We start from the raw sequence: 10453 nt of genomic DNA, 5'->3' as shown, positions 1-10453 counted from the left end.
TGATGAGGCAGTGCAATCAGTTCAATCAGGTGAGCTGAGCAGAAGCATATCTACAACATGAATGATTGGCGAAATTTAAGAAGAAACGGCTTTAAGAGTTACGCAAGAGAAATGATACAGTGAACCTTTCGTTTCCTGCTAGCTCTAAAATTCAAAGCCAAGTGAGGCGCCCAGGGACAGGAGCTGTGCGGTCACCACTGTTACCTCGGAGCAACGACAGAAGTTATTTGAGGAACCCGTACATCCAAGTGGCCAACAGTTCAGAAAGTTTTGCTTCCCCTCCTCTTCTGACACCACATATGGGATGAGTCGGTCTGGACTTTGCCTCAGGAGAGAAAGAAGCAGCTCACAGCTGATCCTCACAGCCTTGCTGCCTTCACAGGCAGCTACTAATAAATATAACCTATTCTGGGCACTTTTTGAGCATTTCAATGTTGATAAGTGATAAAAAGTGCCAAGAATATTTCTTAGAGCAGCCATCTGCTCCAATTATCTGGACATGAAAACACACAGCTATGTGCGGACTTCCTTTGTTGCTGCAAAGTCATCTTAAAAATACTCACGTGTAACAATCACTCAGTCAGCATTCATGTACATTTACTGATGTTCCATGACACACACAAAGGAAAGAGACTGCTTGAAAGATAGCGGCGGGAATTACTAACTCTTTCAAAGATCACAGCTTCAAACAGGCTGTATTATCTAAACTGCCCTTTATTGAACCCACAATGAATTTGCTCATGTCTTTACTGAGAAAATTTAGAAAATTAGGGGTTTAGCGTGGTCATAAATATCAAGTTTAGTACCAATATTGGGCAGAGTATAAAAAATGGAAATGACAATTCCACCAAATCAACCACTAACTTATAAATCACTGGATGGCTTTGCACCAAAATACATTATAGGTCTGTTGTTGTTTTTATCAACCTTCCAGACCACTCAGGTCTTCCAGCTCAAGACTTTGCATCCCCAGAACCAGAACCAAACATGGAGAATCAGCATTCAGGTTTTGTGCTGCACTAATCTGGAACAAACTTCCAGAAAAAGAGTTTATTTAAATCAAGGCTGAAAAACCCACAGCTGCCTTTGACTATTCATGTTTATTTACTGAAACATCAATTTTAGTATGTTGTCCAACTTTTCTTTTGTTTCCTTTCCTTGTTTATGCTCCTGATATGTACACTTATGTTTTCATCATTTAAAGCACTGAATTGTCTAGTTGTTGAATTGAATGCGTCTTGCCTGGAATCAGGTTTGCAGCACTTAATCTCAAGCAGGTGTCACATGAATGCCAAGAACAATATGAATGAGATTTGGACTTCAATGCATCAGAAATACATCAAGTTCTTACACTTCTATAGCTGCAGCAACTGACAGCAATAAACAGAAAAAAAAAAACATGTCAAAACTTGGGTTAAAGTTTAAACTGTATTTAATAATTCAATCAAGTTTTAAGGTTTTAGCCAAATGTCGCGTTTGGCACATTATGTTCTTTACACAAACAAAAATATCTAAACCATTAAAAATCTGTTTAAGCACTTTGGTGTTTTCATGCATTTTAAAAACACAAACTTCTGTTACATTGTAACAAAACATGACCTGCTGTAACCAGGTTACAGATCAGCTTTACAGTACAGTAACCAAAACAAAATATTCAAATATTAAGATATTGTACTGAAAATATAAGATGGAATATAAAAACAGATGATTTATTTGCCACCTTAATAATCAGAATGGACTAATGAACAATCACAATAAATTTGAATTTATCACAGAAACTTGATTGTGTTGATTTTATGGAGAAGATGGCAGCTACATGTGCTGCAGCGTCTTAAGAGGGTTTGCTAAGATTTTCTCTCTGATTCCCTGTGATCTGCTCCAACAGCCTCAGATACACAGCTGAAACCTTGATCTCTAAACAAAGAAAAGAAGTATTAGTAATAGTAATAGAAAACCCCTTTATACTGCTTCAGCTACTGAAAAGGTAACTAACAACAACCAAATAATAGACAGGCGTCAAGAGGATTCTTAGAGACTCCCTGTCTCTAACTACAGCCTACAGGCTACTTGTTAAGCTTGTGTTTCCCTATAAAGTGTTCTGAATTACGTGAATGGTGCTTTGCAAAGTAACTTGCATTGCCTTAACTTGCATTGCCTTGATATATAGAGGTGGAAGATTTGTTTTGAAATACTATTATATTATATTTTTATTCATGCCTTGGAGTTGCACTGTTTGATCAGCCCACCTCATGCAGCCCCAATATGCACCCTTTCAAACTCCACCAAATATCTCCTTGCAAATCAAATCATTCACACACTCATCGCTTGTGTGCAGCTATACTGTCAGTCTCATCGTCATTTGATGTATGATGAATTTTTCTCAGTCATTTAAGCTAAAACCACATCATCCTAAATGACTGATGTCAAAAACTTGCTTGGTATTGTTAATTTTGGTACATGTTCATACTCACTTAAGAAGTTGCTCCAGTTCTCGCTTTATCTTCGTCACCACGGGGGGACCCTGATAGGTCAAGGCAGTATAGAGCTGAACCAGTGAGGCGCCAGCCCGGATCTTATCCATCGCATCCTGTCCGCTGGCCACGCCCCCGATTCCAATGATCGGCACTTTACCTAAAACCAAACAGAGCTTCCCTTCATGTGTGCTCTCTTTACTCTAAGAGGGACATTAAATGGAGAAAACGATGCAGACAGCAACCTTTGGTTAGATTATACATTTCTCTGACAGTCTTGGTGGAGAGGTCTTTGAGGGGCTGGCCACTCAGCCCACCAGCCTCAGACCTTTGTGGGTCTTTAAGCGTTTCTGGCCTGGACACCGTGGTGTTAGACACCATCAAACCGTCTACTCCCAACTGCGAACACAGAGAAAAGATGACAGGACGTAAGCGGTGTGTGTTCCTGCATCGCTGCAGAAATAAGCGGTAAAAGGACAAGGACGATATTTACCCATAAACTTCATCACATCATTAAATTAAAAGTTCAAAGCTGGTTTTTAGTTAAAGACGCAATATTTTAAAAGTTTAACAAACTTTCAATAAAACCTTTCAAAGATCTTTTCAGTTTCTCATGACCGTGAAACTTCGTAATATGTTTATTTAATCAAGAGTTGCTCTAAATTAGTTTAAATATCGGTCTGAATATTTAAAAACATGTTCTATTTGACTTTTATGAATTCAAATAAATTAACGTTTAAACATTTTATTCAGTGTGTTTATTTGATTGTATGATCATCTTTATTTGCGTTAAATAAGTACTAAATAGATGCTGAATGGAACCAATAAACATTTTTTTTTACTATTTATTTATTACTATTAAGAACCTAATTTCTTCAGAAAAAAACTAATTAATTTGAAATGAGCACAAAACAAGCAGCAGACGTTTCATCAGCAGTACAAGTGGCTGCAGCTTTGCAAAGGGTGCGGGCAGTTTGCATGGAAACATGACACTTTAAAGACATCTCAGAAGGACATGACCTGCTACACTCCACTGTCTTTATTACTACGAGACAACAGAAATGAAAAATAATCTGGAACAAACAACAGATTTTATGTAGCTGAATAATTTATCACATTAAACCCTATGAATACAAATTGTTTCATTTAATGATAAAAGAAATGCAAACTCCACACAGACCAACACCGAATAATGTCCAAACCTCAGTAACAACATCAGCAATGTCCTGTTTGTCCTGGGCCGAGAGGTCGGGAGCGATCTTAACCAGGACTGGAGGTCTGCGTACTTCCTGCAGAGCATCGCGCTCCTTTATGACCTGAGCAGACAGGATGAGGCGAGAAGGCAGAAGGAGCTTAAAGAACATCTCTGAAAGAAACCCTGAAAATATAAATAACCTTTTAAAAAAATCACGTATTTTAACTAGTTTCTAAACAAAAATGCTGAATTTGTTCACTGACAGAAATAATAATAAAAAAAAACCTAATTGAGCAGAGAAACTTATTTGTTGGAATTTCATCCCAACAGCTGTGAATAATTGGTTGATGGAAAATGCTCTAGGGCTTTCAAAGACTCTTTTAAGCAGCATAAATAGAAATACCAACAAGTTTGCATTGAGGTCATTGGCCAAAGGGCTTTTGTCACCCATGTTACTGCAGAGCAGCATTCATTAACTTTGCCCTTGAGATTCTTTTAGCTGTAAGGAAAACAATGTTTGCACCTCTTTACTACAGCACACACACACAGAGTGCGCTCTATATGAATAATGCTGAATCAATTCTGCGTCACCATCAAGCATTTGAAATAAATGAAAAAGACAGATTACAATTAAGATTACGTCAAAGCGTGGAACTGCAACAGGCTGCAGAAGATGTCAAGGTAACATGATGTAATGGCTGCGCTTGCAAATCTATACATCTGATGTTATTGAAATTGTCCTTAAACATGTTTCTGAGCAGATCAATATCCAGTCCAACTTCTACAAAAGTTAAGATCTTTATGGAGTGATGTTTTTATTCATGGTGTTTAAGAGATGAGCAATTACATCTAAATTATAAAATAGTTTTTGTACAAACACCCACTGTTAGAAAGTAGTTTTAACAAAAAGTCATAACCATTCATACCTGCATGGGACCTTTTGACCTTGTTTTGGTCACAAGGTGAGAGTGGTGTGTGCAGCACTTTAGAAATTATTTTCTAAGTTTGTCAGTGAATAAAGTAATATAAAATATAAAATAACGAGGCAGTTCAGGCATAAAACTGATTTTATTAATCATCAAGGGCAACAGCTTTCAAGTAGAACTCCATGACATCAGGAAAACAAGCAATAATAGTAATACCAGTGTTTATTATTGCAATAATAATATCACAAGCAAAAATTCATAATTAATTTCAACCTAATAATCCCTGGAGTTTTCTTTCCTGGTCATAAAAATCAAACATCCGGCGAGTCCTACCGTGCGTAAAAGCTGCCGGAGCTCAGTCTTCCCCTGCAGATCTCGCAGGCCTGGCGTATTGGGGCTGCTGACGTTGACCACCAGGTAGTCAGCGAGCGGACCCAGAGCTCTCACCCCCTCCGAGTAATCTGCTGATGCATCCTGGGAAAGCTTGTTCTTCCCCAGGTTGATGCCCAGGGGAAGGCCAGCTGTAAACAAAAGAAGCACGAGCAGACACACAAACAGCAAGGTTCAGGTAAACACACACACACAGCTTGGATCATTGCAGAGGCAGAGAGAGCTGATGCGCTAAATGAGCTGCGAGCAACAAAACGTGAGACAAGGTGAGGTCAGGAACATTTAAATGCAGCAAAAATTAGAAAGAACAGTTGAATTTCCTCTTAACCTCTTCCGACACAATCTAGTGATTAAAATCCCAACATCTTGTGTCAGTAAAACATTAATTTGCTTTGCTGCATTTGTGTTTCTTTAAGTATAATTGAAATACTTACAGCATAACCTACGGACCATGAGACGTACTCACTGTTACTGCGCTTTTGCTGCGTTTCTCCTCTGGCCTTCAACCTTGTGTGGACCTCTGCCAAACCACAGCTGTTGAATCCGTACCTTGACAAAAGAAATGCACAAGACATTCACAACACCAATGACCTAAAGTCTAGTTTATTATTTTACTACCTTAGATCTATTCGGGTTAAAATGACTAGTCACATTAATCATGATGAATCGATTACTAAAATAATTGCCCACATATTTAGTAATCAATTAACTGTTAACTGGAGCATATAGAGTCAACAGAGATAATTTGCTGAAAAAAATAAAATTAAGTCGAAACTCTACAAAAAATAGGAAAAATGTTTTTTTAAACACATTTGTCTTTGTCTGTAAACATGTTTAACCCATAATTCCTCAAGTGAAAGTTTTAGCTTCACCTGGTTCAAATTCTGTAAAAAAAAAAAAAAAATTAAATCTCCTATAAAGCATCTTTTGCTATCCAATTACTAATTGGTTAATCCAAAGAATAGCCAACAGATTAGCTCTACACTGTATTGACGTTAAGTCAAGAAAAAAAGCTTTTCAGACGTTAGAAGTATTTTTTTTAGCTCCAGATGCATCCTTTGCTACAAATGGTCAAGTGTGCACTAAAGGAATGCGATGTTACTGCATATTTTCTTATTTAAAAAATAAACTGGTTTCTTTATTTGCATTTTTAATGCATTTCTAAGATTGCGTAAAAAGGCTTAAGTGGCTAAATGAAAGATTTGCAGAATGTGCCACTTTTTTTAATAGTTACCTGCAGCCCAATATCTATATGTGAATCACTGATATGGATCCGGTCCTTAAGATGTACACAAGAAGTGGACCACTATATCTCCTCTTATATCTCCTGTTATTTAAGTTTTATGAACTGAAATTTTAAAAGCAAACTACACAAAATCACATTTTGTACAGAATTTAATAAGCTAAAAATGTTTGATGAATAACCAAGCTCATTTTTCTGTATTTGTGCCCAGCACAGATTCAACTGACTTTATTCAATAATGGTCATTACATGAACACATGTGAAATCTGTAAAACACAGCTCAAATCAGAGTCTACTTAGTTAAATCTATACTGTCCTGTATAGATCTAAGTAAGGGGATAAAATGCACAAAGAGAATGCAGTTTAATGCCTTTCCAAACATACCTGTTAATAACCGCCTGATCTTCAGGGAGTCGAAACACGCGGGGTTTAGGATTTCCCTCCTGAGATTTTGGTGTGATCGTGCCCACTTCAACGAAACCAAACCCCAGTTTGTACAAGCCGTCCACAGCCTCGCCATGCTTGTCGAATCCTGCCGCAATCCCAACAGGGTTTTTGAACTTCAGTCCAAACACATTCACTTCCTGTAGACACACAGCAACAAACAGAACAGCGTTCGATTAATCTCTACGGGAAGAGTCCGGTTCAGAGAGGAGACATTGAAGTTACTTGCTTACCAGTGATGTCGGGTCCTGGTAGCGGTTCAGAGGAACCAGACCCAGTCCTATCATCTTCACTGACAGTACATGTGCTGTTTCTGGGCCCACAAGCCTCTGCAGCAAAGGCATCAGCTGGTTGGCATAGAAGCGCTCATCTCCAACAACAGTGAGGTAGGAAGCAAACAAAAGACTGCCCGAGCTGATGACCTTCACCGCCTCTTTGAGCTGCTTCTGTTGATGAAACCATGAAAAAAAAAAAAAGATTAAAATAGTTGTGTTTAAACTGTTTGTAATTAGGTTACAAAAATTACCTTATTTGTGGTGATTTGTTTTCTGCATTGAGCTAAGAAAGGAATACCGACTGATGTACAAGTGACTAAATAACAAACACAAGTGAAGCCGATGCCACTCAGATGTCAAACTCTAAGGTTGTTATCTGTTATTGAATAAATACGCCAGAGAATATGGAAACACAATAATCCACTTGTTCTTGCTTGATGAGCATGTTTAGTGTCAACTTTAAACAGCTCCAAAGTGATGTAAACATTTTGTATTCTCAAATATCAGAAAAATATGTATATATCATCCTAACCATTTTTAGGAGGTTTTATTATTGTGTAATGCATTCAAGAATTTGCCACACCTGATTATCCTGAATTAAAAATAAGGCTATTTTAAGTCATTTCAGTTGAAGTAAATTATATATCATTTATTAGTTTCCCTTAATCAATATGTACAAAATATGTACTGAACCATGACTTCAAAAAGCAAAGTTGGGATTTTAGTAAACATTTAAGCTCCATACACACATTAGTTGAATTGACTTGTTATTGGTTGCCTGTTCGGTTCAGACACAACATTGGGTCACATGTGAGAGTTAAATGATGACGACACAAAAATAAGAGATTTTTTTAAAATTCAGAAGATGGTCATGTATTGAGATAGAGATGCATCAATCACGCTTGAACTTTGCTTGTACTGATTTACGGTTTTCTTTGAGGCCTGATTTCATGATTCAGACTTATTGTATGAACTCAAACTGAAGAGGAAAATGTGTTGTACGTTTTTGTTTTTTTTTCACGTTCTTGCATCAACCATGACCTGATTTATTTATTTATTTATTAAAAATGTGATTTGGTCAGATTATGGGCAGAAAAATTTTGTAGCTCTTAGTTTTTATGCATTTAATGGATTGGGGGGGAATTTTGATGTTTCAGTGTTTGACTCACTGATCAACAGTCAGAGATGAGCTGAGGAATGGCTGTTGATTGATTGGTGCATCTCTAATCACTTGTTTTAAAGTCCAAAGGATACTGTAGAAGAGCCAACAGAAAGCCTGGAGAAATACTCATTAAGACTTCTTACAATGTTATATATATATATATATATATATATTTCAAGCTGAAGGCATAATTTAGATTTAGCAAATAAAAAACACTCAAATGAGTCTTTTCTGTTGGACTACTGCCTCTTTAAAAAAAACACACTGGTTATATTGTCAAGTTTTGCTTGTACTTTTGCTTTAATGTGCCTCATGATAAATAATAAATAGGAAACTATTCAAAAACGTCTTGATAAGTGGAAGAAAAACCTTCAGCAATTATTTTAGGACTGGTAAAAGTGCTGGTTTCCATGAAGAGTACTGGAAGAAAAAGCGCAAAAGAAATGTGCGGAATAAAAGGAGTGTGTTGACATATCTTGTTTTTCTCTCAGTCATGGCGAATAGCGTCTCTTACCTTTAATTTTCACCAGGCTGAACAAAATTATAGCTATATAAAAGCAGCAAAATAAACTTGGGTAACTTGTGCTCTTGTTAATAGTCAGCGACAGAAATGAATGGCTGTGTTTATTGTTTAGCTCCTGCTGTAGAGCTAAGAAACATAGCGGGGACACGGAACGGCATGTAGTTCAGGAACATCTAATTCGATGAAAAATCACGTTTTGCTACATTGTGCAAATTTACCTTCAATCGTCCCGCCATGGAGGAAGCTGCGTTACAGCATTAAAGGACACCGTGTTGTTATTTCCTACATGTTACACAAACTCTCACGCTTCCTCCACATCTTCTCGCGATACTTACGTCACAAGGCCAAAATTTTGATACAACCAAGAAAGGGAGTAGATTTACATAAAGTACACAGACCGTTTTTTTTTTTTTAAATTATTATTATTCGTAAGCGTTATAAATGCCATACACACCGTACTGACAAACAACATATGTTGGCTAAAATTATAAATTATGTTCAGAACATTTTATTGGTCTGCTTAAGGAGTGAAAACTTGACTCAACTTGAGTGACATCAAGCAACTCCTTCACTTTGCATCTTGTTTGAGTGGCTGCACTGATTTTCCTAAAGTACTAAGGACATATGCAGAGTGCTTTTTTTTCCTGGAGGAAGTTTTCTCATTTTCATATGAAAGACTGAAGGCACCAAGCTCAGTAGAAGGTCCAGCCACAGGGCCAGCAGCACAATAGACATGTTACTCCAAACTTTTATCTTGCTGTGGATCTCCTATGGACACCTGTCTTTAACCGAAAAGTGTGAGACCTGCCCAGACGGCGACCTGACAGCATCATGCGAGTTTGTTTGGCAAGATGTCTGCTTGGAGTTTGTGGAGGAGTCAAAAACTTGGTACCAAGCAAGGAGCAGCTGTAAGGAGAGAGGAGGGAAGCTGCTGAATGTGCTGAATAGCCCAATCCAAATGTTCCTGAGCAACACTACCAGAGAGAAAAATACCAGCAGCTTCACCTGGTGGGTGGAAAAAGGGTTCCAAGCACATCACAGGGATCCATCCCCAAGTGAGTCAAATTATTTCACTTCTCTGTAACTTATTACAATTGCAAACAAATGTTGCTTTACATCTTTTGTTTAGTCTAGCCTTCACAAAAAAAGTTATGAAAAATAACCTCTTCAAATTGGTTTGCACATGATCAGTTAGTTTTGTCAAGAAAAAAATGGTGTGAACTACATCTATGGTCAAAATAAGTAATTTTGTCCTTACCAGGTTGTAAAAGTACATACACCTAATCTAACCTCAAGTGTTTAGTGGCTCCACAAGCTCTACATGGTCATTATTAATTTAACACAAATGAAGACAAAGATGTAAAATTTATTATATAAAATAAATTAAACCTAACCTAAGAGATTATAGACACAGTAAAGTGGCTGTCTTCTCTTTTGGGAGGTGCATCTGAAGATTTCATTTGAATTCTTATCATCAAGGCTGCAACAGCATCTTCATTTAAATAGTTTTGAATACTTTTCCCCTGTTAAAGATAAAGGTCCTTAAAAGAAATAATTGAAAAAGCACCCAACTTCTTTATAAACTGAACAAAACACAGGGCATATTATTCTGAAGTTGCTGAAAAACAATCTGAGTAAAAAGAAGCTGATGAAGCAACATAGTAGAAATGACTTTATATTTCATCTAAGCTACACATAAATCTGTTTGAAAAGCAAAATAATGAAAGACGTTCAGATTAGAATTGCATGCATACATAATTGTATTTGAGCAATCTACGGAGTTGATCAACCAAACCTGGTTTGGTTTGGTTGATCAACCAAACC

The 10453-nt window shown here is 37.2% G+C and overlaps 2 protein-coding genes across 2 annotated transcripts in view; one reads left to right on the top strand and one right to left on the bottom strand.

The window, feature by feature from the left end:
• Positions 1-1082: 1082 nt before the first annotated feature.
• On the bottom strand, positions 1083-8946 carry dhodh (dihydroorotate dehydrogenase). The gene is made up of 9 exons (XM_007553883.2): positions 8848-8946; positions 6903-7115; positions 6610-6809; positions 5449-5531; positions 4926-5113; positions 3674-3787; positions 2717-2870; positions 2472-2631; positions 1083-1914 (listed from the first exon to the last, which is right to left on the bottom strand). The coding sequence occupies exons 1-9, from the start codon at positions 8863-8865 to the stop codon at positions 1845-1847; spliced, it is 1200 nt and encodes a 399-aa protein (XP_007553945.1). The 5' UTR covers positions 8866-8946; the 3' UTR covers positions 1083-1844.
• Positions 8947-9306: 360 nt separating this feature from the next.
• The window catches only part of pkd1l3 (polycystic kidney disease 1-like 3), an 11738-nt gene continuing 10591 nt past the window's right edge, over positions 9307-10453 (top strand). Inside the window, exon 1 of the mRNA XM_007553882.2 lies at positions 9307-9684. Within this exon, the coding sequence (XP_007553944.1) occupies positions 9363-9684 (322 nt within the window). The 5' untranslated portion in view covers positions 9307-9362. The remainder of the gene's footprint in view (positions 9685-10453) is intronic.

This window comes from Poecilia formosa, unplaced genomic scaffold (assembly GCF_000485575.1).
Source record: "Poecilia formosa unplaced genomic scaffold, Poecilia_formosa-5.1.2 Scaffold60, whole genome shotgun sequence".
Classification (NCBI taxonomy): Eukaryota; Metazoa; Chordata; class Actinopteri; order Cyprinodontiformes; family Poeciliidae; genus Poecilia; species Poecilia formosa.
This window is presented reverse-complemented; position numbering and strand designations above follow the sequence as displayed.

Excerpts from the sequence above, each read along its gene's own strand:
- dhodh (XM_007553883.2), bottom strand. Across the intron at positions 6,810-6,902 it reads ACCAGGACCCGACATCACTG|GAAGTGAATGTGTTTGGACT; the intron begins GTAAGCAAGTAA and ends GTGTGTCTACAG. Across the intron at positions 1,915-2,471 it reads GAACTGGAGCAACTTCTTAA|AGATCAAGGTTTCAGCTGTG; the intron begins GTGAGTATGAAC and ends TTCTTTGTTTAG.